General features: G+C 34.1%; 1 protein-coding gene across 2 annotated transcripts; it reads right to left on the reverse strand.

The window, feature by feature from the left end:
* Positions 1–912: 912 nt before the first annotated feature.
* On the reverse strand, positions 913–13,393 carry pik3cg (phosphatidylinositol-4,5-bisphosphate 3-kinase, catalytic subunit gamma). 2 transcript variants are annotated; one of them, XM_021474981.3, is made up of 11 exons: positions 13,322–13,393; positions 7,588–9,575; positions 7,155–7,220; positions 6,854–7,079; positions 6,674–6,777; positions 6,278–6,424; positions 6,117–6,207; positions 5,913–6,043; positions 5,512–5,623; positions 4,444–4,601; positions 913–2,487 (listed from the first exon to the last, which is right to left on the reverse strand). In XM_021474981.3, exons 1-11 carry the CDS (start codon positions 13,356–13,358, stop codon positions 2,206–2,208), a joined length of 3,342 nt encoding a protein of 1,113 aa, XP_021330656.1. In that variant the 5' UTR covers positions 13,359–13,393; the 3' UTR covers positions 913–2,205.
* Positions 13,394–13,773: the final 380 nt, after the last annotated feature.

Consider the following 13,773-nt stretch of genomic DNA (forward strand, 5'->3'; position numbering starts at 1 on the left):
ACATAAAGCAATACATATTTAAAAACAATGTGCAATAATGTAATGAAAAAATAGATCATGTGTACTATAGACCATTTTGAGGGATGTAAACAAAACCTATGGTCCCAGCGTAGGTCCTGTTGTACATTTTTAATTTCTCCAGCTTCCAGTAATCCAAAAAGAGCCACATATTGATGAATAATGTTATAAAGCTGTTTTACATTGCGTTATGATTGCATTGCCTCTTGTTACAGTTATAAAATAGTTTGAAAAGCATAAAATGTTCACGGGTCAATGAAATTACCATATTGAAAGGCTCCATAATGACTATATTCTCATTATTATGTATTTATTTACTATTATTTATTAGTTACTCTGTTTTATTTCATTTCAGACCAGCATGACTTTATTCTGTGGGCCACAAAAGGTGAGTTTAGTTTTATTTTTGACATCAATGACCAATCTATTGTGTTTTATACTGTTCACTTCTGTGTACACATGATAAATGCAGAATATTTGCATAGTTAAAGAAAAGCACATTAATTAAAATGAAGAATTTCCATGGCACTGATATATATATATATATATATATATATATATATATATATATATATATATATATATATATATATATATATATATATATATATCGGGTCAATGAAATTACCATATTGAAATGCTCCATAATGACTATATTCTCATTATTATGTATTTATTTACTATTATTTATTAGTTACTCTGTTTTATTTCATTTCAAACCTGCATGACTTAATTCTGTGGGACACAATGATGAGTTTAGTTTCATTTTTTAAACACAATGACCATATTGTGTGTTTTATACTGTTCACTTCTGTGTCCACATGATAAATGCTGCATATTTACATAATTAAAGAATAGCACATACATTAAATGAAGAATTGCCATGACACGGTATTTTTTGTAAATCATTTTAATAGAAATTTATTATATAAAGAAAGCAATACACATTTAAAAAAAAAGTACAATAGTGAAATGGAAACGTGTACTATATTGGTAATCCATACATGATGAAAGCAATCTCACGTCAGTACTCACATTTAGTGGGTTAGACATTATATTAAATATGTCCAATTTATATAATTGTAATCAGCAGTTTCACTGATTCTTCTTATATGTATATTTAAATTATTCTTCATATCGGTGATCATGTCACATGACCTCTACTAGACCTGTATCATTACTGAACACTTTTAGTTACTGAATAAATTAATCAAGGGAGACTAAAACATGTCAATTTATTAATTTAAAACGCAATTAATTTTATGTTAAAATTAATTTAAATGTAAAGTTTCAACCAGGACACTACAAAAAATAAAATAAATAAATCAAAAACAAAATACTTGGTGCCATTAAGAGCTTTTTGCTTTATAAAAAATGTGTCTATAGAAAATAACAAGGATTCTTTATTACATCAAATATATTACAGGGTTGCTCTGTTGAAATTAGATGACCAGACAAATACTCTGCCTAATTATTATCAGTATTAAATTTAAAGATAAATATAAAACATTATGTTTTAATCTATGTCTAAAATTGACATTTATTTTAATAACTTTGTAAAAAGATCACATGACTATCAGAACATCAACTTTTCTCCACAAATCTGCTATATTTACAGACATTTCACATGATCCAATCTCATAAAACAAGCAAGAAATCTATATTTCATGAATATGCAAGATAATATCAAGCCTGCAATAGGAAATAATGCAATTGTGCATTTAAAACCAATGCAATGCGTGATGTAAATGCATTAAATAATAATACAACTATAAAATTACATTAAAAAAACTTTGTAATATAAAAAAACTGCAGGTCATAGATGCATAAAATATATATATATATATATTTTTTGCATTTAAAACTGAAAAAAAAAAGTTTTCATTAAGAAAATCTTAAAAATATGTGTACAAAACATGTAAACATTGGTTGAATTATATTGATGCTATTAATCTTGAAGCACAAGAGGAATAAAGGCTTTTTATTATTATTATTTTTACTTTTTAGATTTTACATTTACTGCGTTATTTAATAACTACATAGTTTTTTGGTCATTAGTTAAAAAAAAAAAGCAGAACAGTGCGTTACCTATTTTTGCATCTGCTCAAAATGTCAATAAATATACCTGGCAAAATAAAAACACAGCAGATCTTTTCAAAACAGATGCAGATTTCCTTTGGTCGGTCTTCAAGCTGACCGTTTCTCCACACCCTGTTTAATGCCGAGCACCAAATGTAGGAACCAGTTAAACTGCACCGTCCAACCCTTGTCCCGACAGATCTCAATTTGGTCCAAGAAGTGCTGTTTGGCCTCGTCCTCTGAGCGTCCTACTGTCAGCGCCTCCCGAATGTACTCTATGTCCTCTTTGCTGGTGAGTTGAGGCATCCCGGTCATCAGCATCATGGAGAACAGGATGATCAGCAGGTTGGTGTGGTGTCTCAGCGCCAGGTAGGCCTTCAGACAGACATTCTGCATTCATGAGAGTTATAACAGTTAATTAAGAGCACAAGAATGGGTTGCATGTGAGATATTATGCGCTTTTTTTTTCAAATAGTTCCCAAATGATGTTTAACAGAGCGAGGAATTTTCACAGTATTTTCTATAATATTTTTTCTTCTGGAGAAAGTCTTTTTTGTTTTATTTCGGCTAGAATAAAAGCAGTTTTTAAATTTTTAAAAAAACATTTTAAGATCAATATTATTAGCCCCTTTAAGCTATATATTTTAAATTGTCTACAGAACAAACCGATGTACCATTTTGTAGAATAAACAGTCAAGGGCTCATTCACACCGAATGCATCTTTACTTCTAAAAATGCAAGACACTGAGCAAGGGAATGGAGAAAAAAATAATCATAAAAATTTGCAGCATAGCGCAAGATCCACATGACGTGATGTTATGATAGTGATGTAATAACGACAATAACGAAACCAAGTATGAACAGGAAAACAATAAGCTATGATAAGCACTTGAGGATGCGTCCTATAACTCAGGATATTCTGGGCAAAGCCACACGCACCTCCTCCACATAGATATATTGTTAAATAGTAGGCTTTCAGACAGACATTCTGCATCCATCAGGATAATCTTGACTAAGTCACAAGAAAGGGTTGCATGTGATATGTTATGCGCATCCCAAAATGCATATCTATCAGGGTGTCTGCAGGTTTATTCAAGTCAAATTAAAGACTTTTTAAGACCCTTTTAAGACCATTATAAATTAAATTTTAGACTTATACAAGACTAAACACTAATGATTATTTCTAATGGCCAGCTTGGTTGCCACAAAAAATAAATAAATTAAATAAAACAAATATAATTTTTTCATGGCGACATATTTTAATGTGTCAAAACAAGAAAACTCTAGTTGTATACACTTTGTTTTTTTCAACATAATACTTCAGTTTTTTAAAATGACAAGTTTACTTATTATGGAGACAGTTACATAAATAATCAAAAATATACATTTGTTGGCTTTTGGTCCAAATTAATTGAGGATAATGTATCATGTAAAGTGATATGTTGCTCTGTTATTATCATGAGGGATTGTGCAATTGTTTTTGGTTTTCTTTCCCTGATTAGGGAATTTAATTTAGCGGAATTGCTGTAAAAATGTCAAACGGCTATTGTAAATTTTATCTCCTGACAATAAAAAAAACTTAAAATTAAATATAAAATTAATAAATATAGAAAAAATTAATAAAATTGATTAAAACAAGTAGTTAATTGGATGAATGTTGGCCCAATTGAGAAGCTTTACTTAGAGAAGAATTAAGACCTGTTTAAAATGACTTAAAAGACAATATTTTAGTGAATTTAAGACTTAAGGCCTAAAATTTTGTTTTTGAAATTTAGGACATTTTAAGACCCTGCAGGACCCTGATCTATGCACTATTCTGTGGCATTTTGTAGAATTAATTCAGTTAACTTAATCTTTATTACTATAGCACTTTTTATAATGTAGATTGTGTCAAAACAGCTTAACATAGATGAAGTTCTAGTAAATTGAAACTGCTTCAGTCATTTCAGTCAGATGTGCATTTGTTTATATATATATATATATATATATATATATATATATATATATATATATATATATATATATTATAGTCTATTCTAAGTCTATTAAGGCAATTGTAAAAGTCTATTCTAAGGTAATTATATATACAGTAGTTTGAAGTAGATCTAAAAGTTTAACAAAATTGTCCTGAGACAAAAATGGGTTTCACTGAATAGCTTTAGGACAACTTTGATGAAAGTTCCACTTCAAAATGTTGACCGCCATACACATTATAACCTTAGAATAGACCTTTTAAAATGCCATGATATTCCAGAAATTCCATGACCCAAGGGACCCCTAAGTAGTGCATTCACAGTAATTATGAAAGAAATATAGAAGATAAAAGAATTGCATTTGTTTGTCTACCTGAAACTGGAGGAAATTAGGGCTGCTTTTCTTTCCTGTTGTGCCCATCAGGTAGAGGAAATCTGGAGTCAGCACAAAGGGAACTCGCTCCTTGCTTATTCCCAAGAAACTCTTGTAGTTGCCAAGTATGTGTCCGAAATCAATGTGGAAGAGATTACCTGATTTAAAGAAAAACAAATTACATTGCTTTAACTGATTATTTACAGTTTTCATTGCAAGTAGTTTTAAGTGCTTTAGTCGTTTAATTATGTTTTATTTAAATTTTAGTGTCTTATTTATTTTTAAAGCATTTTTACTTTCATATAATGTTAACATGTCATATTTTAAGAAATGCTGGGTTATTTTAACCCAACTGCTGTGTTAGATTTTTAATGAAATGAATAGGACCAAATTTAAGTCAGTGTTTGGGTTAGTCTATAATTTAACCCAGTTTGGGTAAAAATAACCCAGCATTTCTTACTATTTTGATTAACTAACTCAATTGAAAATAGTTTTTGTTACAACTAAGATTTATAGGCACTACCCAGCAAACAATTTTGTGTTAAAAAGAAATCTAAACGTAGACAGCTTGGCTAAAACAAGACTAAATTTGGGCTGCCAGTGATAAATCTAATAATAGCCCAAGATTAAGAATAGCCCAAAACTAAACTAGTCATCAGATAGACAGATTAGACAGACTTTATATGTGTAGTCAGTCATTTCTGTTTATTTGATGACTAGTCTAGTTTTGGCCTATTCTTAGACGTCTATTAGATTTTCCCTGACATCCCAAATTTAGCCTACGTTTAGACTGTTTAGACATCTATTAGACTTTTTAAAGCAAAAAATGCTTGCTCTGTAAGATTAAAATGTATAAATAAGTAGCTTTTATTTTAGATATTCAGTTATAATGCGTATAATTTCTTATTTTTAATGATCTTCAGTTTATTGAATTTATAATGTTAGGGACAAGGGGAAATAATGTGGTAATCAACATGTGAACATAATGCTGTCAACAGAGAAGAGCTTAAACAGAACCCGGAATCTTCCTTTAAAACACAGCGAGTTTACTGTAATAACAATAATTACCTGTCTCAGTGATCATTATGTTGTCATTGTGACGATCACCAATGCCAAGGACATAAGTCGCCACACAATACCCTCCACACGAGAACACAAAGCGATCTACAGCCTGTTGATGCTGAAGAGTGGAAAAACACAAACACATCACCAACGTCTGACCTTTTCCATATTTGCATTAAACAAATGAGTGAGGCAGTGGTTTGACGTATGACCTAACCTACTTATCAGAACCTGAACTTGACCAAACTCGCAGGCAATGTCATTTAAGTCAAAAGAGACATAAAAATAGCACTGTGGATGTGTGTAGGTGCAATTTGGTCTACACAAAGCCAAACACCCTCAAACAAAGACTCCAGGAAGTGAGGCGTTTCCTTCCTCTATTGCGTATTCAACTGGAAATAACATACCTTGTCCTCATTGACACACTTTTCTCGAAGCCACTGGCTGAGGATTTCATCTTTAAAAGCTCCGGTGTTCCCAACAGTGCTTTGCTGAATGTTTGCAATGGTAGTGGCATCCTTCACTATTTCAATCATTCCTAGAAGAGGAGCAATTGATCAGGAATTCAGTTATTTTGGTTACGCATAAAGGTAATAACTACACATATTTACCAATTTTATTTCCAGTGGAAATGCAGCCGTAAGGTAACAAGGAAAGATCTAATGACTCCAGCTCCCAGATAGACTCCATAATAAGTAGAATCTGAAAGGAAAACAAATATCAGTATGGACAATTAGGATGATGACTGCACTTAAAATGTAGTGAAATGTACCTGTAATATCAGCATGTCCTGACGAAGGTCATCCCCATCTTTAAAGATTATCCCAATTGTGTCGCTCGACAAAGTGGTGGGATCGGCTCGTTTGAACTGCAGCCACAAGGGTTTCTTCTTGGATGCCATAACTTTGCATTGCTCAATCTGAAATTAAAATGGTGCACTGTTTAATGGCTGCATTATCCAAGATAGAATACGTCTAGGTTTTAGAGGATATTTAAGAAATTTAAGCACAGTAATTTCTACCCAACCCAATTTCCACCCAACACCTATTACATTGGAAGTCAATGGGAAGTAGTCAATCCAGTTTGCATGGCTAAAACTTAATAATACATCTAACATCAACTCATTTGAAACAAAAAACAGGGAGAGCATCCATATAGTTTTATGTACCACAAGTGCCCCTGCTCGTAGGCCCGGATCGTAAGGCACTTTAAAGCTGTCTGGCAACCCTAAGACTTGCAGACCTTCCAGTTTCTGGCGCAGCTGAAAAACAACTACAGAGTTCCCACCACATTAGATAATATTGCACTGTCTACTGGAATAGGAACAAACTCTGGCTTTAATTCTCACCTTGTGCTGATATGTCATACTTCTCAGCAGATATTTGCTTAATCTCACGAGCGACCTTTTGCAAGGCCTCTGTGATCTCCACCTGCTTCCTGAAGTCCTGTAGCATTTCTTCACCACAGCCACGGAGATACGCTTCCAGTATTACAGCATACCTCTGCTGATAGTGCATGGATTGGGCAATTTCACTTCTTAAAAACCAGAACAAGAAATGGCCGATCCGCTTGCTCTATGAAGGAGTCACAAGAGTTAAAATAAATTAAAAACTGACTCTGTGTTGTAGATGGATGGGGTTTTGACTTACTCTGAGTGCACGTTTCAGAAGGAACCTTGCAAGTGCGCTGTCATGGTATGGTTCAAATTTTACAGCCTAGGAAATAACCAGCAATTTATTCTTAGTGTTTCGCAAGAATTTCACATCATACAGTAATGCAGAGATCACCAAACTTGGTCCTAGAAGGCCGGTTCCTGAAGAGTTTAGCTCCAACTTGCCATGGATGTTTCAAGTATACCCAGTAAACCCTTGATTAGCTTGTTCAGGTGCGTTTGATTAAGGTTGGAGCTAAACTATTCAGATCACTGGCCATCCAGGGTTGAACATGGTTACACTAGCTGTAAACAATGACACAGTTTTATGCAAATCCTTACTTTGCATGCCAATTTTAATAGCTAGCTTGTTCATGTAAAGATATGGTTGAGGAGTTATGCAAAACCATGCACAGCACCTAAAACCTCACCTGGACAAGTTGCAGAAGATACCGCAGGACATCATCATCTCCCAAAGTCTCCAACTTCCGGACAGCTATAGTGCGCACGTTTTCATCAGAGAAGTGGCAGTCCAGTAATTGTAAGACCAAACCCACATCAAGCACGCTTCGGTCCCATATGGTGCTCCTTTCCAGAAGATAATGCGTTATGGCCACAGCCTCTTGTTTGCCCCACTTAACGGAGGAAAGAAACTTCGGATATGCTTTCGGATCCCTCATGCACTCCTGCCGGAAGTGCCAGAGCAACTCTTTATCTTCGGAGGTGAGCGGGTGCAAAGGGTCTGTAGCAATAATCTGCTCAAATTGTTTGCGTAGATGGTTGGGCATCTCTCTCTGCCCTCTTTCGCCTTCAATATCAGGAGAATCTTTGCTCTTGGGAAGAGCCACAGGGTAGCAGTACTTGTCCAGGAGAATAGCAACAGCCATTGAGTTGTTCTTGTCTGGGTTGGTTGCGGATGTAAGCTTATCTGCATTTACACTGCTGTTGTCTTCACTCTTCTCAGGCATCTTCCACATGTGCAAGATGAACTCACCTTGTCTAAGTAGGGAGCGGTGATCAACTAATAACAGGTTGACATAGTAGAGTAAGCGAGACTTGTTTTTACATTCAGTTTCCTTTGATGTTTGTGTCTGTGCCTTTCCACACGACACTTGCAGGCTAAGTCGGGCACCTTTGGGTAAGTCCTTGATCTTTATATTAAACTCCAACCAGGTGTTCCAAATCACCTCTTCTGTGAATGGTTTTGAGCTTGTCCTTTCTTGAGCCAGCAGTTGTTGTCCATGGAAAATACTGGCCTCCACAAACACGATCAATTCTGAATTACGCGGGAGTACTGGAATGTCAATACCCAAGATCTTCACCCTGAATTTACGATTGCAGTCCCAAAGGGAGATGGTGAACACCTTTTCATGGTCTTTCTCAGTTATGGTTAGTTGTTCGTGAGTACCAGCGACACCAGTGCAGTCATCAACCTGAGACCAGTCCTCTTTTTGAACCACATCTTGTTCTGGGTTTGGGGGGTGCTCTAAAACTAGATGAATCTCTTCACCGTTTTTAAGACACTGTCTGATCCAGTGGAAATCTTTAATTGCGTTGTTGCCATATAGGTATTCCTCTCTTCCGCAAACCCTTAAGACAAAATCTGATTCACTGACGTCTTCAGATATGCCTAAAAGTGCTCGCTTGTTAGTAATCTTGGCGAAGAAGCTTTGAAGTACCTGGACTGGTGTATCATCTATAGACACCTTAATAGTCTGGCTTGTTGTCTCTTTGTGTATCACCATCAGGATATGATTGTTGCTTATTTTGCTGAGCAAGTATTCAGGCATTGGTGTTGTGGTCATCCAGGGATCCATCGAATAAAGGTTGGGATCCCGATCAGATAGCTCAATTTTCCGAGGGGTCAGTAGCTTTCTTCGTGTAAACTCCAGTTCATCGTCATGGACGTTGCTGACATCGGTGACATCATATCCAATTAGATGGTTGAGAAATCGTTGGTACTGAAGCGAATCCTCAGCAGGTTGTTGCCGAACAACCAGATGGATTTTCCCTACATCTTTCCTCAACGCTTTCCAATATCTAATGCAGTCAAGGGTTTGGAATACCTGCTGTTTGTCATAGATTTCATACCAGTTGCCTTTCTTCTGATAAAGCAGGATGCAGTAGTCTGGAGAGTATTTTTGGTAAAATTCAGGGCATAACTTAGAGGTTACCGCTCTGTGCCAAAGCTGAACCTTCACCTGCTCTACCGTCCAATTTCCAGTCACGTCTAGTTGCAATGTGTCTAAAGTTTTGCTATTTTTATTGGTGGTAGGAAGTACAAACTCAACAGCTATATGTTCCATCGAGACAGCCGAGGCAGATGTAAATGCTTTCATCCTTCTCCTTCTCCTCTTGTTTTCCTCTCTGCGAACTACTGGTGGTTCATCATCACTGGCTTGCTGTTCCATAACCAATGCTAAATATGCAAAACAAAGAGTTTTTTTTTTTCTTCACAGGAATAGGGATGCTTATTTACATGCATATTCATCATAAACCACAACCACAACATTGTGACAATGGACTGTTGTTACTCTAACTTTATACCATGCCCACATTATGAGTACTTTGAATGAATAAATCAATAATTAGAAGAATTAATAACTATTTTAAGACTACATTCCTAAATATCAAGAGGGAAATGCATTAGATTCCAGTAGCACCATCATTTAAAGAGTCCCTATTTTGCATTAAAAAAAGGTCATGTTTTGGTTTTGGTGGTCTCCAACAACATGCTGATATGCATGCAAGGTCAAAAACAGTTTTATTGTCTTATAATATGCAAAATTCCCAAACCCCAGATTGGACCGAAGACCAGTTTCATAGTGGACGGACCTGCGTGATCGGAGGCCCTGCGTTGTCGCCCCCCATCGCCGCTCTTCACTTTGTGATCGCTTAACCAGTCAGGGTCGCTTATTAATTAATAATAATTATTGTTTATTAATTCCTGTGACAGCGGTGATGTAATTTTGACAGTGGAGTGTCGCTATTTGAGTCGTACTCGTAATCAGGACTTTTTGTCCGTGGTGAAACTGTGTTCCGTGTTTGTAAAGTACACCCATCGTCAATTTATCAGTCATATACAAACAGGCAAAGGAAATGTCGTATCTGTGTCTGTTCTAATCGCAGATTTTGGAATTGTACCCTCGTAAAATTACGAGTTTCCTTTACGATTTTATAAATACGGATGCGTGAATTTTATTTTTAATATTTATGACAGTGATTTTATTCCAAATTGAACTATATATTTGTTGATGTACCGTGTCGACGTCGATGTGATCAATCAAAAGATCCGAACCCAACTCGATTCATTTATTCGACTCTGAGTTGACTATTTTGCTAAGGAATCCATAGTTTTAAACACGGTGCACTTTCAGATTTAAACCTCAGCTGGATGTGTTCATGCACCTAATGCTGTGTTACACACTGCATGAAAGCTCATTTTCAAAAACCCATAATAGGGGCTCTTTAAAAAGCAGGTGAACAGGTGGAAAAATAAGCACCAATCAAAGTCTTACTTTTAAAATTGATTTAAGTTCTCATTTTATTTATATTCAATCTAAACGCATTCCTCTCATTACAGAGCCATATTATCTAGCACTCATCTGAAATAAGTTATCGTTCACTTTATGCAAAGGAAGTCAGCTAAGCAGGAAGCACAAATGTGCTAAGCCCTTCAAACAAGGACAACAAATGTCTTTAAAAGAGTCTGTAAACAGCACAAAATCGATGTTCGCTGCAATCAATCATGTTTCCAATATTGAGCAATGCTGCAAGAGGAAACTTTAACTGAAATATTTCCATGTTGTTGAAAAACACAGCATACGCGGAAGTTTCTTTAAATATTTACAGTCTGAAAAGTGTGATGTTTAGCGTGAAAACACAAATAATTTATATAGCTGTCAACGCTAGTGATACACACATTAATTAGACCATCCAATACCAACACTGACAGTTCAGAAGTAACGGTTTTGCCGGAAGGTGAATGTCAAAAAGCGGAAAAATATGACAACTTACCGTTCAGCAAATGCAGAGCCAATGACCCTGAACGCGGTCGAGTAAATACTGATACATGGATGCAGTGAGAGCCAATACAGACTACGAATAAGTATAAACTCTGTTATTTCAGCCGTTGTTATTAATACAAAATAAACGCGATCACCCAGAAAGCGCGTTCCCCTTCTCTCACCGCCTGGTCACGCGCATGACGCTTCAGCTGCTGCTCCCATTGGCCGGACACACTGGCTCGCTCTTACTTTACACCGAAAATAACAGCTAGGGTTTTTCAATATTATGCAAATATCTTTTGCGTTGACATAATATGATGGCTTCATGTAAACACCACCCCTAAAACTGCTTAAAATGGCAATGCATGTTAAATCTTTTCAAGTTTACTTTTCATGTATGCATATATGCATGTGTCTTGCATTATTAATTTTTGTTATTCACTGAAGCATTATTTAGACCTGATTTGCAACACACACCCTTCATTTTATTAGTTAATTAATTCACTTTTTTAAAGATGTGTTTTATTTTAAGAACAAAAAACGTGTACTTCTGTTATAGACTTGTATATATGCATTATTATTATAATTATTGTTATTACTATTATTATTATTATTATTATTATTATTATTATTATTATTATTATTATTATTATTATTATGCATTTCAATAACTCAAAAACGAGCATTTAGTCTTTAAAAATCAGTGTCTTTTGCCTATGTTTTCTACATTTTACTGTATTACCTGTGCAATGGCGTCCTCTGGTGGTGTATGGAATGATATGTGCACATTTATCATCTACACATGTATAACAACCCTCTCTCTCAATGTAACTTTATTTTATCATATATATTCTACATGTTTAAACCAGTCTTGCTATGTTTTTGCTCAGTATATGAATATTAAGGTATGTTATTTATAGTTATCTTGCATATTTATACATCACTACGATTTACAGAAGGTGGATTGAACGATATCCAAAGGTTTTTAGGGTAAAAATCTAAATCTTGTTTGGCATATTTAGAATAAAAGTTTTGACTTATTTAAAAAAAAAAAAAAAAAAAATATATATATATATATATATATATATATATATATATATATATATATATATATGTATATGTATATGTATGTATGTATATATATATATATATATATATATATATATATATATATATATATATATATATATATATATATATATAGTTTTATTTCCAAAATAATAATTGTCTTGTTGTCGTATATGTTTTCCCATTATTCTTCCTATTATCTTCAAACCTAGCTTTTACCCTTTTAGCAGCAAAAATATATATTTAAATTTGCATTTAAAATGTAATAAAATGTAGTATAATAGCTTCCTATTTTATAGATTTTAATTAGTGCATATTAGAACGAGGATGCATCTTAATTATTATTTTTTTTTATTGTGTTGATCTTTTTTTTTTAAATTTTCTTATTTCAAATAATGCAGATGAATATCAAATACAGAGCATTAACATAAAATCAGAACATCTTTAATAAATACAATAAATAAATAGCATCATATTAATTGCAAAAGTAAACCAGAACAAACACAAGGAAAAAAATGTAAAAGGAAAAAAAAAGAGAAATTAAAAAAGAAAAAGAAAAAAAAAAAGGGGGGGTGGTACAATCATAACTTTAATTATTATTTTTATCTTACATGTTTACTAACAATATGGGTCGCAGAAATTTTTAAATTTTCCCCATTTATCAAAATAAATTTCAATTCTTCCATGTAAACTATTGGAGAGTTTTTCATAAGCTGAAACTCGTCCCAACTCTGAGATCCACTTGAAGATCTTTATATTAATTATTATTAATATATCAAGCTGAATAACAATGAGACTTTAATTGCATTTAATAACTCTGTTTTCTATTTATATGAACGCATTTTCATTCAATTCAATATAGACTAAAGGTGAAAGTCCAATTGGCAGTATGTTGGCTCAGCAACTATTCAGCCATATAAGCATGACACTGTAAGATTTCGCAATCATTACATAACATTCATAGCATACCTTGCTATACCACAGCATGACCGAATACACAAATGCATTAATTATGCTTGTGAAACACCAGTAGACTTTACTTATTGATTTCAAATGCCAATAATTATTGATCCTACATTAGAAAACTTACTATTAAATCCTGCTGTGGCTCCCCCTTTGTCAGTCATGTGGAACTGCAGTCACTGATCTGTAGAACTAACGTCAAATACTGTATTTCGCACAGCCAATCAGAGAGCAGCTCCAACAGCCCTGTGATTGGCTGATTTTAGGGTAGGGCTTTGACTTGACGTCATTTTCAGCTCGGCAAGCGATTGGTCAGACGGTCTCATTGAAGATATTCTATCATTTCTACATTATAAACTGTGTTAGTTAATTTAAATGTAAAATATTATTAATACTTCATATTTATAACATGTGCAGTTTCATAGCTGTCTTCATCAGCAAAGAATATTTCCACTGACTTAAATTTAGCTTAAAACGAAACTGCAGAAAGGTTCAAGGGTCAAAAAGTTTCTGTTTGTATTGATCATATATTAATACGAAAGCGCAGCTCTCAGATCAGACTTTACAGTCCTATTTGTT

This window comes from Danio rerio, chromosome 4, assembly GCF_049306965.1.
Source record: "Danio rerio strain Tuebingen ecotype United States chromosome 4, GRCz12tu, whole genome shotgun sequence".
NCBI lineage: Eukaryota > Metazoa > Chordata > Actinopteri > Cypriniformes > Danionidae > Danio > Danio rerio.